The sequence below is a fragment of the Nerophis lumbriciformis genome, linkage group LG04 (genome assembly GCF_033978685.3).
Source record: "Nerophis lumbriciformis linkage group LG04, RoL_Nlum_v2.1, whole genome shotgun sequence".
In the NCBI taxonomy this organism is placed as follows: Eukaryota; Metazoa; Chordata; class Actinopteri; order Syngnathiformes; family Syngnathidae; genus Nerophis; species Nerophis lumbriciformis.
The window spans coordinates 6,032,565-6,056,004 of NC_084551.2; the positions used below are offsets into that span (position 1 = coordinate 6,032,565).

Here is a 23,440-nt window from a genome sequence, read left to right on the forward strand (position 1 = left end):
GAGGCAGCAGGCTTGTTCACTTTCGTTTTCAACCCGAACAGTGCTTGCTTTGCGCATGCGTCATCCGTCGAGCTGCACAGACAAGGCAACGTTTTTTAAAGTGTCTCTTCTTGTCACAAGAAGGTTAGTAATTACTAATGAACTGTAATAATGTGACATTGTGAGCGTGTGTAATAGTTTGAGTGTATTTCTGTCTTGACGTGATGTAGTTTGTTGTTAAAGTCAAAAATGAAAGTAGATTTGAACGTGATCTGTTTCATTTTACCAAGAAGAGACTTCCGGGATGGTGACAGGAGTCATTTTGTTCGGACTCTTCACGACCTGCGTGTGTGGTAAGCACTTGTGTTTGATTTACAAACAAATGTTATATGTAATAAACTTGTACCTCGGGGTGCGAGTTATTTTGTTCAGTGCATGGACGTAATTTGGATTTCCGAGGCAGGGCTTGAGCTTAGGGGGCGTGGCTTGAAGGAGCGTATTATAACTGATTCAATACATTTAATTTTTTCGTTTTTTTATTAGTGCGAAACAATGATATTTAATAATTAATACTATTTAAATACATGTTTTGGATTTTATGTATACATGATAAGCAAATAATTGATATATGTTTACCTCTCTTTGTTTATAATGTATATTTTCTGCTGGATATACAGGTAAAAGCCAGTAAATTAGAATATTTTGAAAAACTTGATTTATTTCAGTAATTGCATTCAAAAGGTGTAACTTGTACATTATATTTATTCATTGCACACAGACTGATGCATTCAAATGTTTATTTCATTTAATTTTGATGATTTGAAGTGGCAACAAATGAAAATCCAAAATTCCGTGTGTCACAAAATTAGAATATTACTTAAGGCTAATACAAAAAAGGGATTTTTAGAAATGTTGGCCAACTGAAAAGTATGAAAATGAAAAATATGAGCATGTACAATACTCAATACTTGGTTGGAGCTCCTTTTGCCTCAATTACTGCGTTAATGCGGCGTGGCATGGAGTCGATGAGTTTCTGGCACTGCTCAGGTGTTATGAGAGCCCAGGTTGCTCTGATAGTGGCCTTCAACTCTTCTGCGTTTTTGGGTCTGGCATTCTGCATCTTCCTTTTCACAATACCCCACAGATTTTCTATGGGGCTAAGGTCACGGGAGTTGGCGGGCCAATTTAGAACAGAAATACCATGGTCCGTAAACCAGGCACGGGTAGATTTTGCGCTGTGTGCAGGCGCCAAGTCCTGTTGGAACTTGAAATCTCCATCTCCATAGAGCAGGTCAGCAGCAGGAAGCATGAAGTGCTGTAAAACTTGCTGGTAGACGGCTGCGTTGACCCTGGATCTCAGGAAACAGAGTGGACCGACACCAGCAGATGACATGGCACCCCAAACCATCACTGATGGTGGAAACTTTACACTAGACTTCAGGCAACGTGGATCCTGTGCCTCTCCTGTCTTCCTCCAGACTCTGGGACCTCGATTTCCAAAGGAAATGCAAAATTTGCATGGTTGGGTGATGGTTTGGGGTGCCATGTCATCTGCTGGTGTCGATCCACTCTGTTTCCTGAGATCCAGGGTCAACGCAGCCGTCTACCAGCAAGTTTTAGAGCACTTCATGCTTCCTGCTGCTGACCTGCTCTATGGAGATGGAGATTTCAAGTTCCAACAGGACTTGGCGCCTGCACACAGCGCAGAATCTACCCGTGCCTGGTTTACGGACCATGGTATTTCTGTTCTAAATTGGCCCGCCAACTCCCCTGACCTTAGCCCCATAGAAAATCTGTGGGGTATTGTGAAAAGGAAGATGCAGAATGCCAGACCCAAAAACGCAGAAGAGTTGAAGGCCACTATCAGAGCAACCTGGGCTCTCATAACACCTGAGCAGTGCCAGAAACTCATCGACTCCATGCCACGCCGCATTAACGCAGTAATTGAGGCAAAAGGAGCTCCAACCAAGTACTGAGTATTGTACAAGCTCATATTTTTCATTTTCATACTTTTCAGTTGGCCAACATTTCTAAAAATCCCTTTTTTGTATTAGCCTTAAGTAATATTCTAATTTTGTGACACACGGAATTTTGGATTTTCATTTGTTGCCACTTCAAATCATCAAAATTAAATGAAATAAACATTTGAATGCATCAGTCTGTGTGCAATGAATAAATATAATGTACAAGTTACACCTTTTGAATGCAATTACTGAAATAAATCAAGTTTTTCAAAATATTCTAATTTACTGGCTTTTACCTGTACTCTCTATTTTATGCTGCCTTTTTTTTTTTTTTTTTTTTTTTTTTTTTTTTTTTGCTGCAGCTGTTACCGGTACATATATTGTAATATTGTACATGGTAATTGGGATTTGTTATATTGTATATATTATATAAAAATATAATATAGCATAATAATATAATATATCAGTATGTATTATATACTGTATATATGATATGTAAACATTACATATGTTATATTTTATATTGCTACTATGGCACATTTTTAGTGTACTTAATACCTGCATTATCCTTTCCATCCTTACCCTGAATTGATTTACGTGCACCCCGACTTAAACAAGTTGAAAAACTTATTCGGGTGTTACCATTTAGTGGTCTATTGTACGGAATATGTACTGTACTGTGCAATCTACTAATAAAAGTTTCAATCAATCAATCAAAAACCCTTTCCCTCCTTTGAAACTGAGCTAATGTGTGGAAAATGTTCCCTTGTGGATTAATAAAGTGTGTCTAAGTCTAACTAAGTTTAAGTCTAAATACTTGATATATTTTTAGTGCAAAATAACACAATTAAAAAAAAAGACAATTAAGGGCACTTAATTTCTTTTAATCCATCGATGGGGATAGAGTTTTCTGCGCTACACTTCCAACAGTCTAAGAGTCTAACAGACCACCAAAGTCTGACGTGACATAACACTGCCATTATGAATACATCCACGACAGATGTGTCTATAAAGCAACGTGTCAATTATTGACAGACATGTTGTTTTTCAAGTTATTTTTGCTTCTCAACAGTGTCTAACGTGTCAGGGGTGGCGCATAGAGTTAAAAGAATTAAAAAAAAAACTCAAAATGACCAGTCCACCCCTGTAACCTGCTCTCTTTCTGGTCCGATGTAATGTACTGTAAACTACACCCATAATATTACAAAACAGTGTTTGAAAAAGTCTATGATCTCACTCACCAATTTAACAGTAACTGTTTTTAAATCAGTTCTATCAAAAATCTCTCTCCCCTGTGAATGATTGTGACTCGCTCTTGCATGAATCTCCCATCTGGCCACTGATTGGTCAGCTGCTGCATGCTGTCAATCATTGTCACTCTGGCAAAAAGGCAGCACCGGAAAGCTAATCAATGAGCTTGTGGCCGGACTAAAAGGGCAGCTGGTACTATTGTCTTCATTCAATGGCGTTACATAATTTTTGGTCATTAAAAAGCAAAGGGGGTCGGCAACCCAAAATGTTGAAAGAGCTATATTGGATTAAAAGTGGGGAAAAAAAAATAAATCTGTCTGGAGCCGTAAAAAAGTACATAAGTGTTATAATGAAGGCAACACATGATGTGTCTACATTAGCTGTAATAGCCTACTATCAAAATGATTATGTGTCGCAGGCTGACGCAAATCTTCGTTGACAGAAATGTTGAAATGTAATATTTATTTCACACATTTTTACAACAACGGAAAACATTAGTAAAATGGAGGCTTCTCAGAGGGTGAGATAACTCCTGGAAATGACTGGCTTAGAATGGCCAAATGTATAGATGCGTGTGTCCAATTCAAAGGAAACAGCAGGCTGTCTTCTCCTAATGGATTTATTACAATCTTTGCAAGCTGGGTAACGTTTGCTGTGGTCTGGAACAATATGGCACACAAACAACTATCGGAAATGCAGCCAGTATTACATATAGATAATGTGGTATGAGATATCTACATTAAAAACACAGAGGACATAAGTAAAGGAAATCAAATGAGCTCGAATATACCTACAAATGAGGCATGATGATGCATTATGTACATACAGTGAGCCTTAATAGCATGTTAGCATGGATTAGCTTGAAGTCATGCACTGACCAAATATGCCCGATTAGCACTCCACAGAAATAAATAACATCAACAAAGCTCAACTTTGTGCATTCACGCACAGCACAAAACGTTTGGTGGACAAAATGAGACAAAGAAGGAGTCGCATAAAATACGTCTTTTAGTGGCAGCGTCGGAGAAAGTTTTACATGTTAACGAACTATGGTGAGTTCAAGGACTGCCAAAATTAGTAGGACAAAACCACGCTCGCCAAACAATCTCATCAGTGAAGCATGTTTAATACATAAAGTGGGATTTCTAACAATTAGGAAGGTCATGTTTGTCCTCCTACAGAAATCATATGAAAACCAAAAATATATTTTTCCCTCATCTTTTTTCATTTCCATTAATTTTTTTAAAAGCTCCAGAAAGCCACTAGTTCAGGGGTGCTCACACTTTTTCTATAGGCGAGCTACTTTTCAATTGATCAAGTCGTGGGGATCTACCTCATTCATATATATCATTTACATTTACTTATTAATGAAATATATGTTTTTGTTAACAAGTTAAAGGTGTTTAATGATAATGCAAGCATGTTTAACACATATAGTTAATATTGTTTAAGAATTAAAGGTGTTTAATGATAATACAAGTATGTTTAATACATATAGTTAATATTGTTAACAAGTAAAAGGTGTTTAAAGATAATGCAAGCATGTTTAACACTTGTAGTTAATATTGTTAAAAAATTAAAGGTGTTTAATGATAATACAAGCATGTTTAATACATATAGTTAATATTGTTAACAAGTTAAAGGTGTTTAATGATAATACAAGCATGTTTAACACATATAGTTAATATTGTTAAGTTAAAGGTGTTTAAAGATAATGCAAACATGTTTAACACATAGTTAATATTGTTAACAATTTAAAGATGTTTAGTGATAATGCAAGCATGTTTAACACATAGTTAATATTGTTAAAAAATTAAAGGTGTTTAATGATAATACAAGAATGTTTAATACATATAGTTAATATTGTTAACAACTTAAAGGTATTTAAAGATAATACAAGCATGTTTAACACATATAGTTAATATTGTTAATAAGTTAAAGGTGTTTAAAGATAATACAAGCATGTTTAACAGACATAGTTAATATTGTTAATAAGTTAAAGGTGTTTAAAGATAATACAAGCATGTTTAACACATATAGATTCCTTTCTTTCATGAAGACAAGAATATAAGTTGGTGTATTACCTGATTCTGATGACTTGCATTGATAGGAATCAGACAGTGGTGCTGATAAGGTCCGCATTTTCGAATGGAGGAGAAAAAAAGTCCTCCTTTCTGTCCAATACCACATGAAAGTGGTTGGTTTTTGGCATCTTATTTGTCCAGCTTCCGTACTCCTTTGTATACACTTTACAAGAAATACATTGTCGGCAAACTCCGTAGCTTGCTAGCTTGTGCACGCCAGCTTTCTGAGACTCCTATTTTGTTAGCGCAACTGTGCAGTCGGTCTTTGGAGTTTTGACGACAGGTACGGCGCCAGAGTCTGTTGAAATAAAGTGTTTCTCGCCTTCCAGTCGGTAATTTGAATGAGCTGGCAGCAGCCAGCGTCATCTCAGAAGACCCTCGGGTGCCGTGAATGTCAATCAAGTGACGAAAGTGACGTCATAGTGAAGATTTATGATCGCTCATTTTTAGGACTATTTTTTTAATGCCTGGCTGGTGATCGACTGACACACCCTCCGAGATCGACCGGTAGATCGCGATCGACGTAATGAGCACCCCTGCACTAGGGCATGCGGCTCTAGAGCCACAGGTTGCCGACCCCTGGCCTAACCTTATCTCTCGCTATAAGCTAATGCCAGCGAAAAAAACTGTGTGCTTTAGTTGGATCTTGCGGGGTTCGCTGTGGCATTTGCTACGCCAACTAGCAGTGTGGAGACTGGTTACCTGCACTTTAGTAGGTGTAAGTATTCATTAAAAACAAGGCAGAGGTTTTATCTAACAAGTATGTTTAATGTTTTTGGCCACTGTGACATTACATAAAGTTTGAACAGTTACAAAGTGTTAGAATATGGGAAAATAAAACACTGTACTTTAATCAAGTACCACTTGATGGAATCTCTGTAGCACAGTTTGAGAATCACTGACCTACAGCATAACAATAAGCCAGGAGACAGCTAGTATCCCAAGGACTGTGTTGTGGTTGTGGTTTTGCATTCTGCAAATCCCTCTCCTTAGAATAATAACCTTGCTTCTTTTCTTGGATGTTCTATTCAATCTGTGATGCGCAGCGTCCGGGGTTGCTGACGTGGTCCTGTCCTGCGAGTTCATTGAGGACTCAGTCAGAGGGCAAGGGGACTCTGGCTTCGCCAGATCGCCGGCTACCCTCATCTTGCGAGACGTCTCCATTGCGTCCGATGATGAATCACTGGCAGCGCTCACACCATTTGTTCCACCGTTCGAGCCGGATCCATCCAACCTTCTGTTCGAGTCCAAAGGTTATTTCTCTCTTCCCCACCAGAAAATGAATGTCTCCTCTTTTGACGTTTCCCCCTCTGTCCATGGCAGGACCAGCCTGGGAAATTCCCAACGCAGAGTTGTTGCTCCACGCCGACTGCAACGAGCAGGAGGTGATGTGCGAAATAACCGCTTATAACCCCCGCGGTTTAAAGGCAGAGTCAGGAACGAGCTATTTCATGGTGTCCATCGATGTGAAAGGTGTGGACTTCAGCGCTATGTTGATCCTCCACACCTTGCCTGTGGTAGCGGACCAGATGACCGTGATGCAAACCGCACTGGGCCTGCCTATGACCCATAGTGGAACGCTGCTAACTGAGTGTGAGACACAGTTATTACCCAAACACAACGGTTTAGTGTTAAAGCTGCTCTAAGACATCTTTGTCCCTCTACCTCCTCAGTGTCCTTTCTGGTGTTTTCCACTGCTAAAGCTCCATCTGGCCCTCTGAAAACCGATTGCCTCCTCAGCTGTGGTTTCAGGTATTTAGAGGCATCGCCTGACGAGGAAGTGCACATTGAATGGCGACAGCAGTATCGGGGAAAAGGCCAGAAAATCTACACGATGAAAACAAAGCTCAACGATTCAGAAGGGAGCACAGAAGGTAAGTGAGCCTGGCGTTAAGCTCAGCATTTGTCTCAGAATGTAGGCACCATGTTGAGGATTGCGCTGTCTTCCTGTTCTCAGTGCATAATGACAGGGGGGAATCGAGCATGGATGCTGCCCGGGTTGTTGGTCAAGGAGACACGTCTTTGACCTTGAACAATTTAAAGGTGACGGATGTGGGCGCCTTCATCTGCTCTGTGTTTTTAGGTCCTTTCCACGCCCAGCAAGTGGTCAATCTCCAGATATTAGGTAGGTTTCACATGCATTGGACCTTGTTACCCTATACTGTGCGTGTGTGTGAATAGACAAACATATGGTTACAGTATTTGTGTATGTGATGAGCAGAGGTGGGTAGAGTAGCCAGAAATTGTACTCAAGTAAGAGTACTGTTACTTTAGAGATTTATTACTCAAGTAAAAGTAAGGAGTAGTCACCCAAATATTTACTTGAGTAAAAGTAAAAAGTATGTTGTGAAAAAACTACTCAAGTACTGAGTAACTGATGAGTAACATACACACACACACACACATATATATATATATATATATACATTGATATATACAGTATATAATTTATATGTATTTATTTAGCTGTTTTTGTTTACATGTTAAAGATGTTTTAATGAATATACATGCATGTTTAACATATAGATTCCTTTCTTTCATGAAGACTAGAATATAAGTTGGTGTATTACCTGACTTGCATTGATTGTAATCAGACAGTAGTGCTGGTAACGTCCACGTTTTCAAATGGAGGAGAAGAAAAGTTCCTCCTTTCTGTCTAATACCACATGAAAGTGGTGGGTTTTTGGCATCTTATTTGTCCAGCTTCCATATTCGTTTTTATACACTTTACAAGAAATATATTGGCGTCAAACTCCTTAGCTTGCTAGCTTGTTTGCGCTGGCTTTCGGAGACTCTTGTTTTGAAAGCGCAGGCGCGATGGAGCGGCACTTTTATTGTGAAGACAGGAACTGTGCAGTCAGTCTTTAGGCTTTACGGTACGGTTGAAATAAAAAAAGTATCTTTTTTCCTTCACACTTTTGATTGATTGATTGGAACTTTTATTAGTAGATTGCACAGTACAGTACATATTCCGTACAATTGACCACTAAATGGTAACACCCCAATAAGTTTTTCAACTTGTTTAAGTCAGGTCATGTGACCACCTGGCTCTGTTTGATTGGTCCAACGTCACCAGTGACTGCATCTGATTGGTGGAACGAAGTGAAACGTCACCAGTAAGGCAGGCACTTTGAAGGTCTGTCTGACAGACCAAAACAAACAAAGCGTGCATTAACAGATCGATAAAAATTAGTAGCGAGTAGCGAGCTGAATGTAGATAAAAGTAGCGGAGTAAAAGTAGCGTTCCTTCTCTATAAATATACTTAAGTAAAAGTAAAAGTATGTTGCATTAAAACTACTCTTAGAAGTACAATTTATCCCAAAAGTTACTCAAGTAGATGTAACGGAGTAAATGTAGCACGTTACTACCCACCTCTGGTGATGAGGCAGGTAAATGTTTACGTTGTGTGAATGGACAGACAGATGTTTATAGATTGTGTGTATGTGAATGAACATTCAAGATTCAAGATTGTTTATTGTCACAGTTAAACAGACAGTTTGCCGTACAATGAAAATCTTACTTTGCTAGTCCACCCTTCAACAAGTCACATGGTACTTAGCTAAAAAAAAATAAAAAAAATAAAAATGTATATACACTTCACAGTAAGTAACATAACATTATTGCACATTCTGATTGACAGTCAACAGTATAAATATGGAGGTGACATTTGGTCGCAGCAGCAGTTAAAGTGTCTTTCGTGATCAAAGGTGAAAAGTGTCTACAGTGATGGTTCACAGTTCGGGGGTGGTCATGGTAGCTGTCTTTTGTTCAAAAAGACAAAACTAAAACTGGGGGGGGGGGGCATTCACATGTTAGCATTCACAAGCCTGATGGCCTAGGCTGTAAGTATGTGAATGTGTGAATAGACAAACATGGACAAACCGGTGTTGTGGTTGTCTGTATGTGAATGTAGACAACCAGGGGGTCCGCGGGAAGTCCCAAGTTAAAAAAAACAAAAAACATATATATATATATATATATAAAAAATAATATATATATATATATATGTATATATAAAAAAAAAAAAAAAAATATATATATATGTATAAAAAAAATTCTAAATTATTATTTTTTTTAATCTGTCCTTTCTAATCTACCGCTTGTTACTCTCGGTGTCTCCGAGCCACTATGGCAAATCATATTGACTAAAAATGCATTTTCCCATCGATAACGTGACATCATCACGCTCGGAATACATATATATATATATATATATATATATATATATATATATATATATATATACATACATGGTATACGTATATATACTTATATACAGCCCGGCCCCCGGCCAATTTTTTTTAACCCAATGCGGCCCCTGAGTCAAAAAGTCTGGGGACCCCTGTTTTATACTGCATGTGAGTGGACATACAGAGCTTGACATTTTGTGTGTGTGTGTGTAAAATGAGATACATATATTTTCCTTGTTTATGTATGGAAGTGGATCAACAGGTGTTTACCATACGTGTGTAAATATATGTAAACAGATCTTTACATTATCTGTATGTGAGAACGGACCGACAGATGTTGTCATTGTTGTGATTGGACTAGGGTTGTACGGTATACCGGTACTAATAATGTACCGCGGTACTAATGAATTAAAAACGGTACTTTTCTGCCTCTGAAAAGTACTGGCACTGTTTTGTTTTTTTTAACGGACATTATGGCGCGTCACTGGATACAGTACAATTTTAATTATAACCAATGTATGATCCTGTATTTACTTGGTATTGGGATGATATCAAAATGTGTAGCATCACCTAAAACTAATGTAAAGTATCCAAACAACAAAGGAATGAGTGCTTATTACATTTTAACAGAAGTGTAGATAGAACATGTTCAAACAGAACGTAAGCAGATATTAACAGTAAATGAAAAAGTAGATTAATAATCCATTTCCTACCGCTTGTCCCTTATAATTTTGACAAAACAGTAGAATGGGAAATGCCACAATATGTTACTGCATATGTCTGCAGCTGAATTAGGGGCCTTTGTTTGCTTACTTACTACTAAAAGAGTAGTTGCCTAGAATATTCACTATGTTATTTTATGACAAAATTCTTCTTTAATTGCAATAAGAAACACATGTTTGATGTAATATAAGATTTTCTGTTAAAATAAAGTAAATAATAGTTTTTTTGTGGTCACCTTTATTTTGAAAAGTATTGAAAAGTATCGAAATACATTTTGGTGACGGTACCAAACTATTGCTATCAGGACAACCCTAGATTGGATAGACCGATATATGAGTATAGACAGACTGATGTTTGCATGTTGTGTGTGTGAACAGACAGACATTGGCATCGTGTGTGTCTGTAAATTGACAGATGTTTAAATGCTGTGTGTGTGTATGTGAATGGATAGAAACGTGGTTACTAGAGATGCGCGGTTTGCGGACACAACCGCCCGATCCGCGGATTATCCGCGGATCGGGCGGTTGAAATAAAAAAAAATTAGATTTTATCCGCGGGTCGGGTCGGGCAGTTGAAATAAAAAAAAATTAGATTTTATCCGCGGGTCGGGTCGGGCGGTTGAAATAAAAAAAAATTAGATTTTAAATAGATTCAGGCGGGTGGCAGTTAAACCAATTCGGAAATATATATACATAGTTAAATGTTGTTACCCACATACGAAAAACGAGCAGGCACCTGCTGCATATGCCACAACAGAAGAAGAAAAAAAAAAGAGATGGACACTTTTACGGGACCGAGGCCCCTTCCCCCGAGAGGGCCCCACCGGGAGCCGTAGCTGAGGTGATCCGCGAGAAGGGCCCGACGCACGTCCAGGGTCACCACCGCGCCCACCGCACCGACAACCCGCCTCATCCGCCTTCGCCGCGGCCGGCGTCACGCGCAGCAGGTAAGCAGCTTACCTGCCCGCCACCCCCGTGGCCGGGGGCTCGTAACAGGGGTCACTCTGCGCGCTCCGCCCGCGCAGCTTACCTGCCCGCCACCCCTGTTGCCGGGGGCGCGTAACAGGGGTCACTCCGCGCGCAGTGCGCTCACGAAAGGGGTGGGGCTCACCCTGGTTGATATAGACAGCAGCTAGGACGGTGGCCATGGAAGTCGGAACCCGCTAAGGAGTGTGTAACAACCCACCTGCCGAATCAACTAGCCCTGAAAATGGATGGCGCTGGAGCGTCGGGCCCATACCCGGCCGTCGCCGGCAGCGAGAGCCGCGAGGGCTAGGCCGCGACGAGTAGGATGGCCGCCGCGGTGCGCGCTGAAGCCTCGGGCGCGAGCCCGGGTGGAGCCGCTGCGGGTGCGAGGGACATCGCACCTCCACGCGCTTGGAGGTGCGCTCAGCGCGGCTCCCATATGATTGCGCACTGGTGTGCGTCTGGGCCGTGACAGCGTGGCACGCATTGAATGTCTGTGCTGCATTGGATCAGTCTCCTTTCTTTAACAGGCAAAAGCTTTATAACCTCACTAATACCTTGCATCGTCTATATTAGATATATAACAACGGGCGGGTGCGGGCGGATGCGGTTTTGATTAAATGTTAGATCGGGTGGATGGCGGATGGTTGACGACTTTCTGATGCAGTTGCGGATGAAATAATTGCCTATCCGCGCATCTTTAGTGGTTACATTATGTGTGCAAGTGAATATAGAATAGAACGAGCTTAAAAAGTAGATGTGTTTCTGTCAGGGGGTTCAACTGTGGAACAGCTTGGATGATTCGGGCGGTATAGCTCGGTTGGTAGAGTGGCCGTGTCAGCAACTTGAGGGTTGCAGGTTCGATCCCCGCTTCCGCCATTCTAGTCACTGCCGTTGTGTCCTTGGGCAAGACACTTTACCCACCTGCTCCCAGTGCCACCCACACTGGTTTAAATGTAACTTAGATATTGGGTTTCACTATGTAAAGCGCTTTGAGTCACTAGAGAAAAGCACTATGTAAATATAATTCACAATTCACTAATTCCTTAAAATGTTCCAGTTCCATTCACACATTCAAAAAAAACTTTAAGACCAATGTCTTGGAAAAATATATCACTCTTGAATCAACACAGTAGTTAATTATATGATCAATGTTAATTAAAAACTAAATGTGGGATATAAATATAATGGAAGTATAATTGTTTGTATATAGTATTAGACGTAGACTTAGACTTATATAATTGGTGCAAAGGTTTAACATGTGTACAAGGATATTTCACACGCTTTTACTGTGTATATTATTGAACAGTATTTATGTTGTGTACAATGTGTATTTATATTTATAATATGTTGTGAAAAGGACATTTCTTTTTTTTTTTGGAAGCTCATCTCGTTCTTGACTTTGTTTATAGGGTTAGGCGCATTAAGTGTTCCACTTCAGCCTAAACCCTTTCGGTCTGCAACATTTTTTATTTTTTTTTATTTATGAATGTACAACTGTTTGTTTATGAATGTACATCTGTTTGTTTATGTAAAACTGATTGTTTATTTTATTGACCATTGACCGAAGAAATAATAAACTAAAAATTTGGACAAAAAAAAAATACTGCGTGACTGGACATACAGATGTTTACATTTTGTGTGAAAATGGATAACAATTGGTATTATGTGCTTGTTGAAAAACATGTTTCGTTGTGTTTTAATGTGATGTTTACATTGTTGGTGTAGTACAGATGTTTCAAGGTTCAACTTTATTGTCCCCGCGGGGAAATTTGTCTTGGGCACAGTGCATCATTGCTTTCTTAACATACCCAAAAACAACAGAACAAAAACACAAGCACAGACACAACCACAACCATACAACTAACATTTAAACATCAGAACATGGAGCTTGATAGACATAGGTGGCACTTTGATGTAGGCATAAAATCTACAGTATGGAGATAAAGATAAAGTACCAATGTGCATTGCACTAGAGCTCATGGATAAAGTGCTGTGTGCTAAAGTGCTTAGTTCTAAAGTGCTATGTGCTAAAGTGCTGTGTGCTAAAAAAGTGCTAACCTATGTATTAAAATTCTATTGCACATTGTTGGTCAGCTTAATGGAGGCTGGGACAAATGATAATTTAAGGCGGTTAAATTTGCATAGTGGGACCCGGAGTCTTCTCCCTGATGGCAGGGTTCCATATTCAGGAAAGAGTGGATGTTGTGAGTTGGAAACAATTTTCTTAGCTTTTTTCCTAACTGCCTGCTCATAGATGCTCTGTATAGGCTCATATTCTTTCCTCCCTACGATTTTCATTGCCGTTTTATGCATGCCGGCCAGTTTGCTTTTTAGCTTAACGGTTAGGTTGCCAAACCATGAGGTGATCCCGTATCTAATGATGCTCTCTACAATGGCACGGTAGAAAATCATCATGATGTGGCTGCTTACGCAATATGTGCGAAGCGTGTGTGTGAATGGACAGACCAATGTTTATGAAACGCTTTACTCTATCTCGCCCTTCTTTCTAGAACCCCCCATTGTTTCGCTCTCAGAGACGAAGCTGGTTTTAAAGGGGGACGCCGCCCAGACTATAAGGTGCCATTGCAGTAACTACTTCCCTCTGGATGCTCAGGTCCGTCTGCACACCTTAAAAAGCACGCGCCTGGCCGACATGCAGCACTTCACGTGGTGGCATTTACCTCGCAGGTGGAGTGGTTGTCACGCTCGCCGACAGACAAGGAGCCCACCCTCTTCCCCAACCAGGGCTCGCTGTCCAGCCACCGGAAGCACGGCAACGGCACGTACACCCTCTCGTCCCGCATCAGCGTGCCCGCCAGCGTCGCACCCGGAACCGAAATCATCTGCAGGGTGTCACACCAAGCTCTGGATGCTCCTCTCGTTGTTAGTCTACTCGTAGAACACCAAGAACCAGGTACTACTGACCTATTTCATGTTTGAATGTCCACATCAAGTGACATAACAAATATCAGACATGACAATATTTTAAATTTAAAACCAGCAACAGGTGTCGTTTAATGGCCGTACTGTTTTGTCATTCTACAGCTGACTACTGGTGGGTGCTGTGCTTCCTGTTTGTCACTGTGCTCTTCTTCTACCAGCTCCTCAAATAGGTAGATCACAGGTCACTGTTTGACTTCAGTACTATTTACTTTAATTCAACTCAGACTCTGGTTGTTGTGTTTTTTTGCACTACTGTTTGGGTTTAAATAAGTCAATGAATGATTTTGTTGTATTAATTAAGTTGTGTTTATAGCAGTGGTTCTTAACCTTGTTGGAGGTACCGAACCCCACCAGTTTCATATGCGCATTCACCGAACCTTTCTTTAGTGAAAAATAAAATGTTTTTTTTTTTCAAATTCAAGACAAAGTTACATGTTTTTGGTAACACTTTAGTATGGGGAACATATTCTAAGTAACAAAGACTTAATTTAGAGTTTTTTGGACACTAGGGGAACATATTCTAAGTAACAAAGACTTCATTTAGAGTTATTTGGTTAGGGTTAGAAGGTTAGGGTTATAATAAGGCCATGCCGAATAAGGCATTAATAAGTACTTAATAATTACTAGTTAAGAGCCAATATGTTACTATTTTGCATGTTAATAAGCAACTAATTAATGGTGAATATGTTCCCCATACTAAAGTGTTACCATGTTTTATTACTGGTGCACAAAATGAACTGTGCATGAACATCACCTTGTTCAAAGAACAAAACCAACACAGTGCATAAACTCACAACAAATTACACACCTGCAAATCAGTGTGACTTCTGCTGTTGCGATATTCGTAATACGCCGATAGGGAGAAGTTTTTATTTACACGATGAGTCGGGTGTGTCTCGACCTCCACCGAACCCCTGAGCCCGATTCACCGAACCCCTAGGGTTCGATCGAACCCAGGTTAAGAACCACTGGTTTATAGCAATGGTTTAGTTTATTTTGAACATGCTTAAAGGGGCTTTTTGCAACTTGCTTCAAGTTAAAACATATTAAAGCAAAAAAAAAAAAGACAACACAATCGGCTAGCTTATGTTGCCATTAGTGCAGGGGTCTTCAACATTTTCCAGGCCAATGACTCCTAAACTGAAGTAAAGATGGAACGAGCACCCTTACACAGAGTGGTGTATCATCATCATCGGCGGTCACTCGTGGTCGAGTATGACTGTCCTCCTTCCTGGTCTTTGTGGGTCTTCAGGTGAGCGTGGAGGCCGATTCTGGACCCGATTATTCTGGGGCAATGTGGACAAGGGAATGTAGTGGTGGTGGGTTTGGGTTGGGCCTGTTTGGTGGATGCTCTCTCCTTTCTTTGTCTGCGCTTGTCTTGTGCAGCATGGCGGAGGTCGTCATTATATTGCGCGGCACCCTCACAGACAAGGTTTCTCCACATCGTCCTGTCTTTTGCCTTGACTTCCCAAGACTTAAGGTCTATGCGACACTTTGTCAGGTTTGCCTTGATGTTATCCTTAAATCTCTTCTTTTGACCTCCCGGGGCCCGTTTCCCTTCAACAAGCTGGGAATAAAGGACTTGTTTTGGGAGGCGAGAGTCAGGCATGCGGACTACATGGCCAGTCCACCTGAGTTGGTTTTGGGCTATCGTGGCAGTGATGGTGGGCAAGCCAGCCTCCTCCAGGACGCTGGTGTTGGTGCGTCGGTCCTCCCAGCTGATCCTGAGGATTTTTCTGAGACATCTATGATGGTAGGTCTCGAGTGCCTTTAAGTGCCTGCTGTAGGTGGTCCAGGCTTCTGACCCATACAGAAGGGTGGGGAGCACGACTGCTTTGTAGACCAGGATTTTGGTCTTTGCTTGGAGGTCACGGTTCTCGAAGACTCGCTTCCTCAGCCTTGAGAAGGCCCCACTGGCACAGCTGAGGCGGTGGTGAATTTCATCGTCAATGACAGCTTTAGATGACAGGAGGCTCCCGAGATATGGGAAGTGGTCCACATTTTCCAGTCGGATTTTGTCAATTGACAGGTTTGGTGGCAGGACAGGCGCACTACTGTTTGGTGGTGATTGGTGGAGGATTTGGGTTTTCTTTATATTGATGGCAAGACCAAGCTGTTTGTATGCCTTCGCAAAAGCAGACAGAGTGCACTGTAGGTCCTCTTCTGAGAGGGCTATGAGGGCATTATCGTCTGCATACTGCAGCTCCATGATGGATATGGTGGTGGTTTGACCTTTAGCCCTGAAACGGTTGATGTTGAGGAGTTGACCGTCGGTTCTGTACATTATTTCGACTCCCTGGGGCAGATGTATGTTTGTGAGATGAAGGATAGTAGCAACAAAAATGGAAACACATCCCTGTTTTACACCTGTGTCTACCCTAAAGGGTTCCGTTTCATCTCCACTGCCACTGAGCACTGTGGCTGACATGTTATCATGCAGTAGTCTCAGTACCCGGATGTATTTATCTGGGCAGCCAATCTTGGACAGAACCAGCCAAAGTGCCTGACGGTTAACCGAGTCGAAGGCTTTGGTGAGGTCTATGAAGGCCATGTATAGTGATTGGTTTTGTTCCCGGCATTTTTCTTGCAGTTGTCGTGCGATGAAAATCATGTCTGTGGTGCCTCTGCTTGGGCGAAATCCACTCTGAGACTCAGGAAGCACGCTTTCTGACAGGGGGGTGAGTCTGTTGGCCAAAACCCGAGCGAGGGCTTTCCCTATGGTGGACAGGAGAGAGATGCCACGGTAATTCCCACAGTCTGCCTTGTCTCCTTTCTTAAATATGGATACAATTAGGGCATCTCTGAGCTGTGCAGGGATTTCCTCTTCTTCCCATATTTTGAGAAGCAGGGCATGGATGTGCTTGGTAAGATCGGGTCCGCCTTTCTTCAGGACCTTTGAGCTGATGCTATGTGTTTGCGGCGCTTCCTTGTTACTTTTCCCACATGTGCTGGGGCTGCTCCACCCACGAGAATTGTGGCAAGCTTTTACATTGCTTTCCCAACAACTCGGAAAGAAGACAAGTGAAGATAGGCCTTAAACACTGGAGAGCGTCTTGTGCAGAGGTGGGTAGAGTAGCCAGAAATTGTACTCAAGTAAGAGTACTGTTACTTTAGAGATTTATTACTCAAGTAAAAGTAAGGAGTAGTCACCCAAATATTTACTTGAGTAAAAGTAAAAAGTATGTTGTGAAAAAACTACTTAAGTACTGAGTAACTGATGAGTAACCTGTTCGTTTAATGACGGCAACAAATAATGCACAAAAACATAAAAATAGCAATGAGCAAATTCAGAGCCAGGAATATCTCTTAAGCAACTAAAACAATAATATATATTAAATAATAATACATTAAAATAAAAAAAATTAAGACAAATTGAGCCACAATAACTTAACAGCACCATAAGCTCAGTAGGCAGAGATTACAAAGGAAAATAACAAGTTAGCCTTTACGCAAACCATAAACTGATAGGTGTGGGCTGCACCTGGGAACACACTGATTGGTGTTTCTATGCATACGTGTGTGTGTGTGTGTGTGTCTATGAGGCTGCAGTGCGTTAATAAATGTCCCCACACGATGTACATTTGACAGTGATTCATAGCAGAGAAGCTAACATCAGCCTACGGTGACAGCCAAAATATCTACTAACGTTACTTACTGTAATGTGCTTCCTCAAATTTGAGGTTGAGTTCATGTAAGCTTAAGCTTCTTGTTGTTTGCCGCTGAAACTTTATATGCAGTTAATCATGTGACCGCCTGGCTCTGTTTGATTGGTGAACGTCACCAGTGACTGCATTTGATTGGTGAAAAACAGGCATGCGATAGATCCTACTTTGAAGGTCTGTCTAACAAACCAAAACAAACAAAGCGTTCATTAACAGATTGATAAAAATCAGTAACGAGTAGCGAGCTGAATGTAGATAAATGGAGCGGAGTAAAAGTAGCGTTTCTTCTCTATAAATATACTCAAGTAAAAGTAAAAGTATGTTGCATTAAAACTACTCTTAGAAGTACAATTTATCCCAAAAGTTACTCAAGTAAATGTAACGGATTAAATGTAGCGTGTTACTACCCACCTCTAGTCTTGTGCAAGGAAAACACAGGAGAGAACACACATAGGCTAATACAAATAATAAACAGAAGAAATGAAAACATTAAAAACATAGTTTGACAAAAACAGACCATCTTTGAATGTCAGTAAAAGTAAAATAATGCAATTCGGTAGCAGCAGGAGAGAAAGTCAAACACAAATACAAACAGACGGACATTGAAAGAGAGTCTAATAATTAATGAGAAAATGAACTGGAAATCTCATTAAAAAATACACAACAAAGTGTTGACAAATATGTCAATAATAAATAAAACAAAATATGTTTTGGACCAAAAATCACTCCTTAGTCTCTACTGCTCGCCAGTTATTGTGCAGAAATATGGGGCAATAATTACAAAAAGTACTTATTCACTTATTAGCATGTTACAAAAAAGAAAGATCAGTTATAAAAGTTAAAGTACCCATGATTGTGGCGAAATTATTCTCTGCATTTCACCCCCTGGGAGGTAAGGGGAGCAGTGAGCAGCAGCGGTGGCCGTGCCCAGGAATCATTTTTGGTGATTTAACCCCCAATTCCAACCCTTGATGCTGAGTGCCAAGCAGGGAGGTAATGGGTCTCATTTTTATAGTCTTTTGGTATGACTTGGCCGGGATTTGAACTCACGACCTACCGATCTCAGGGCGGACACTCTAACCACTAGACCACTGAGCAGGTTATGATGATATATAATAAGTGATACATACAGTGATTACAAGTACATTGAAAGCAGACACCACAGTTGACATACTTCACATAAAAGTCAATTTCTCTGTGATTGTTGGTCCAAAGCTAATTAAGATTTTGGCAAAATGAGATTTATACGTTTTTTGGGTTTTTTTGGTCGTTCTGTGTATTGTTATTAAGTTTATTGCGCTGTCAAGTGCGTGTTCGAGTCCCTGCTGGTCACACAATTATACTTTGACGAGAAAAAAAAACATGCTTTGTTGTAAGTTTATGAGCTGGAGTATGTTTGGAACTATATATAGACGTATTATTTTGGTTTATTTTGCAAGAAAAACGACAGCAGTTGCATGCATCCGGGCACAGCCGCACATGTCCTTGGTAGCAGTCATGTTGGTAGTTGGTCATACTCTGCCCCTACGTAAATACCTTGTATAAAATTGTGTTTCAGATGAAACTGGTCCTTGAGGTACTTTGTTATTCTACTATATTCACTGTATCTTTCTGCCTGTGCAAGCTGCAACTCATTTTGGAGCGAATCTCTTGTTATCAGCCAATTTATTTGTTCACTACAGCGTGTTGGATTAATGATAATGTGTATTTAAATTATATTTTTTTTAAAATCAGATTGATCATATTTTGGAATTTTAATTCATCGTGATTAATCACAAGTGATGACTTGCTTGCATAATTAAAAATTTGCTAAAGAAAGAACCCAATATTTGTATACAAATGCTAAATAATATTGTCAGACTGTCATCCAGGGACATTTTTAAATGTTTTACTTCAGGTATGTCAAACTCTAGGCCAGGGGGCCAAATCTGGCCCGCCACATCATTTTATGTGGTCCACAAAGGCCTGGAATTAATGTGTCAATAAAGTACTTTATCTTTTCTTACTAAATGTATTTGTTCTTTTCATTTTAACAGAAAAAAATGCAGGTACCGCATGACATTGCATACCCTTTAAACTTTAGTATTATCCAATATGGCAAAAAATATATTATTATACTTTCCAAACATTTTATTTTGTTAAAATACTTACATTTCTACTTGAGTTATGGTTTTAGAGCAAGTTATCAATTAAAGTGTACACTGTAAAAATGACAATACATTTTACTGTGAAATTTCCGATGTTTTTTACAGCATTTTACTGTAAATTGAAAAAACTCTACCACTGTTTTTCTACGGGAAATTCTGTCGACTCATCTGCCAGTGTTAATACTGTAAAATCTATGGTTGTTATTTTAATAATAACAATATATTTTATTTGTAAAAAAGCACTTTACATTGAGCAAACAACCTCAAAGTGCTACAGTGTATTAAAAAAATAAATACATAAAAAGATAATAAAAATAAAAACTAGTTTTTAATTGACTATTTTTACTGTTAATGGTAAAACAGAATCACAGTTTTTTAACTGTAAAAAATTGGCAGCTCAGTTGCCAGAATAAAATAAAAAACATGGTCAAGTTTTTCCTTTTACTGTAATATGTTGCAAAAAACACATTTCATAGTACAATTCTGGTGGTTGAGTTGCTAGTTTTTTACTGTAAAAAAATACAGATTTTTTTTACAGTGTGCATAAAAAAATATATAATAATCAAATGCATAGGCACATTCATATATCATACCTGCCAACTACTCCGGTTTTCCCGTAATTAGTACGGTTTTCAACAACCTATTCCGGGTTACGGTTGCAGTGATAAAAAATACGGTTTTTCATTCATTAAAAAAAAAATTTTTTTTTAAAGTTTTATTCACGAAATCGCGTAACAACAATGACAATCGACACTGCTTCCTGTAACTTCCTATCGAGCCATTCCGAATGTCATGCGCGAGGCTATTTATAGCACCGCTGCCAAGCACGAGGCACCAGTTGCCATTGTTTCCAAACGAGCGAACGATCATGGAATCAGCCGGAGAAAAATGGCAAACGAGTCTTAAACCGAAAAGAAAACTGCAGTCATTCCGTGAAGAATATTCAAAAGCCTATCCGGGAATAATTATCCGTTCCAAAGAGGGTGAAAACTACGCGAATTGCACCTTGTGCAGACAAGATTTTTCGATCGGACACGGAGGAATTAGCGATGTAAAAGACCACGTTGGGACAAAAAAACACAAGTCTAATGCCGTTGCTAGCGATACAAGTGGAAAACTTTCAACGTTTTTCGGATTTTAGCCACAAAAAGGTAATGACACCAATGTTATCTATTGGAATTGTTTAGTACTGTTATACTGTTAAAAGTGTTTATACTATTTATGCTTTCAAGTCCAAGTTGAAGAAATCTTGTTAAATGTTGACAGCATAACTACCAAAATACAGAAGTATGTCCTTAATATTTTTGCAGTGCTATTTCTGTTGAAAAGTTAAAATGATTACATTAGAGATGTGATGTGCCACTTTTCAAGTGTCTGATGGCTTCAATTAATTGTTCATATTTTGAATTCTTTTGAAAGGCTTACAAAAAAACTACATTTGAATTGTAATTCCATGCTATTGACAGGACTATTAATTTTAATGAAGTTAGCTTACCATGTTTACAGTATGATAATTGTGATAGAAATGTGAATTGTAGGCACAGAATATTTTTTACAATTGAACAAGGCAGTAGATTATACAAGCTTGGACAGAAAGTTAATAATGACACCAATTTTTTTTTAATGGAATTGTTTAGTACTGTTTTACCATTTGTTTACTGTAAAAAGTGTTTATACTGTTTATACTTTCAATTAACAAATTGAAGTCTTGTGAAAGGTTGACAGGATAACTGGCATTAACTGTCAAAATAATTTCAAACTATTGAAGTTAGCTTACAGAATAAACATGTCAATCAACCCATATGATTTCTGCTGTAATATTTTTGTTTTGAAAAGTCACTGTGACTGATAGAAAAGTGATGGTTTTAGCAACATTTTAACCTGTCTGAATGCTAATAATCATTTTGCGCAGGCCCCTGGACCCTGGCTACTAGGTTTTTCTGATTTCAAAAGTTGGCAGGTATGATATATCATTCATTGTTCTAAGCGGCCCTCTAAAGGGCAGCCATAACTACAATGTGGCCCTCAATGAAAATTAGTTTGACAACCCTGTTTTACTTGAATGTATGTCATTTATTTGCACAAAACTTGGTAACAGTTTTATGTGAAGTTTTTCCAGGCTGTATTTTGGAGTGAAATACTCCTCACTCATTTTGTACTGACGTATGCATGCATTGATCGGACCATTGACCTTATTGTGGCTAAGGTAAAAGAGCTTGTACATAATTAATCGAAGTTTATGATACATTTTTGTGATTAATCACATGAGCTAAATGGGCTGCTTGCAACATTTACACAGATGCCTGATTGATTGATTGATTGAAACTTTTATTAGTAGATAGTACAGTACATATTCCGTACAATTGACCACTAAATGGTAACACCCAAATACGTTTTTCAACTTAAGTCGGGGTCCACGTTAATCAATTCATGGTATAAATATATACTATCAGCATAATACATAATACCTAGAGGGCGCCAACTTTCCAATGTATTGTAGGCGTTATATCCCGCCCTGTTACGTCTTCTACAATGTGATGACGTAACTACATACGTACGTAACTTATGCATTAGCTTTGGGTGTTGTTGGCTAATGATAGCAATTTGGATAGTTAGCATCAGCTGTCATTGAATGTATATTCTATGATGACAATAACATGACTGCAAATTGTTCGTTGCTTCTCTTGCACAGTTTTTGTGTACGTGTTGACTAGACAGGATGAGTCAGCACTTATTTTGTAAATATAGACAATTGTCAAACATGTGTGTTCTGTTCAACCACTAATGGTAACATTAGACATTTTGGTTATATTTTTTGCTGAGTTGCAAACAGCACCATTAACTTTAACTCTAACTTTGACAGCCCTAATTTAAAGACATTAACATACACATTTAGCAACCAAATATTTTTCACGACCCGCCTTTGAAGACCACTGCATTTGTGGTTTACCAGAACAAATGTTTTTTTTAAGTGTCTATATTTTTCAGTAAACACAAATTGCAGGGAGTGCGTGCACTAGAGATGCGCGGTTTGCGGGCACAACCGCGGAGTCCGCGGATTATCCGCGGATCGGGCGGATGAAATTAAAAAAAATTAGATTTTATCCGCGGGTCGGGTCGGGTCGGGCGGTGGAAATAAAAAAAAAAAAGATTTTAAATAGATTCAGGCGGGTGGCAGTTAAACCAATTTGGAAATATATATACATAGTTAAATGTTGTTACCCACATACGAAAAACGAGCAGGCACCTGCTGCATATGCCACAACAGAAGAAAAAAAAAAAAAAGAGATGGACACTTTTACGGAGCGGAGAAGGGACGCCTCGCCGGGGTCCGGGACCGAGGCCCCTTCCCCCGAGAGGGCCCCACCGGGAGCCGTAGCTGAGGCGATCCGCGAGAAGGGCCCGACGCACGTCCAGGGTCACCACCGCGCCCACCGCACCGACACCCCGCCTCGTCCGCCTTCGCCGCGGCCGGCGTCACGCGCAGCAGGTAAGCAGCTTACCTGCCCGCCACCCCCGTGGCCGGGG

The 23,440-nt window shown here is 39.8% G+C and overlaps 2 protein-coding genes across 3 annotated transcripts in view; one reads left to right on the forward strand and one right to left on the reverse strand.

The window, feature by feature from the left end:
* Positions 1-23,440, reverse strand: part of LOC133595415 (vesicle-associated membrane protein 3-like) — a 239,557-nt gene that overhangs the window by 195,715 nt on the left and 20,402 nt on the right. The window lies entirely within an intron of this gene.
* Positions 41-14,515, forward strand: tapbpl (TAP binding protein like). 2 transcript variants are annotated; one of them, XM_061947927.1, is made up of 9 exons: positions 41-123; positions 273-332; positions 6,325-6,531; positions 6,602-6,871; positions 6,952-7,152; positions 7,236-7,403; positions 13,671-13,774; positions 13,849-14,074; positions 14,206-14,515. In XM_061947927.1, exons 2-9 carry the CDS (start codon positions 284-286, stop codon positions 14,271-14,273), a joined length of 1,293 nt encoding a protein of 430 aa, XP_061803911.1. In that variant the 5' UTR covers positions 41-123; positions 273-283; the 3' UTR covers positions 14,274-14,515. The 2 variants fall into 2 exon arrangements, with proteins under 2 accessions (XP_061803911.1, XP_061803903.1); XM_061947919.1 differs by having other exon boundaries at positions 63-123; positions 270-332.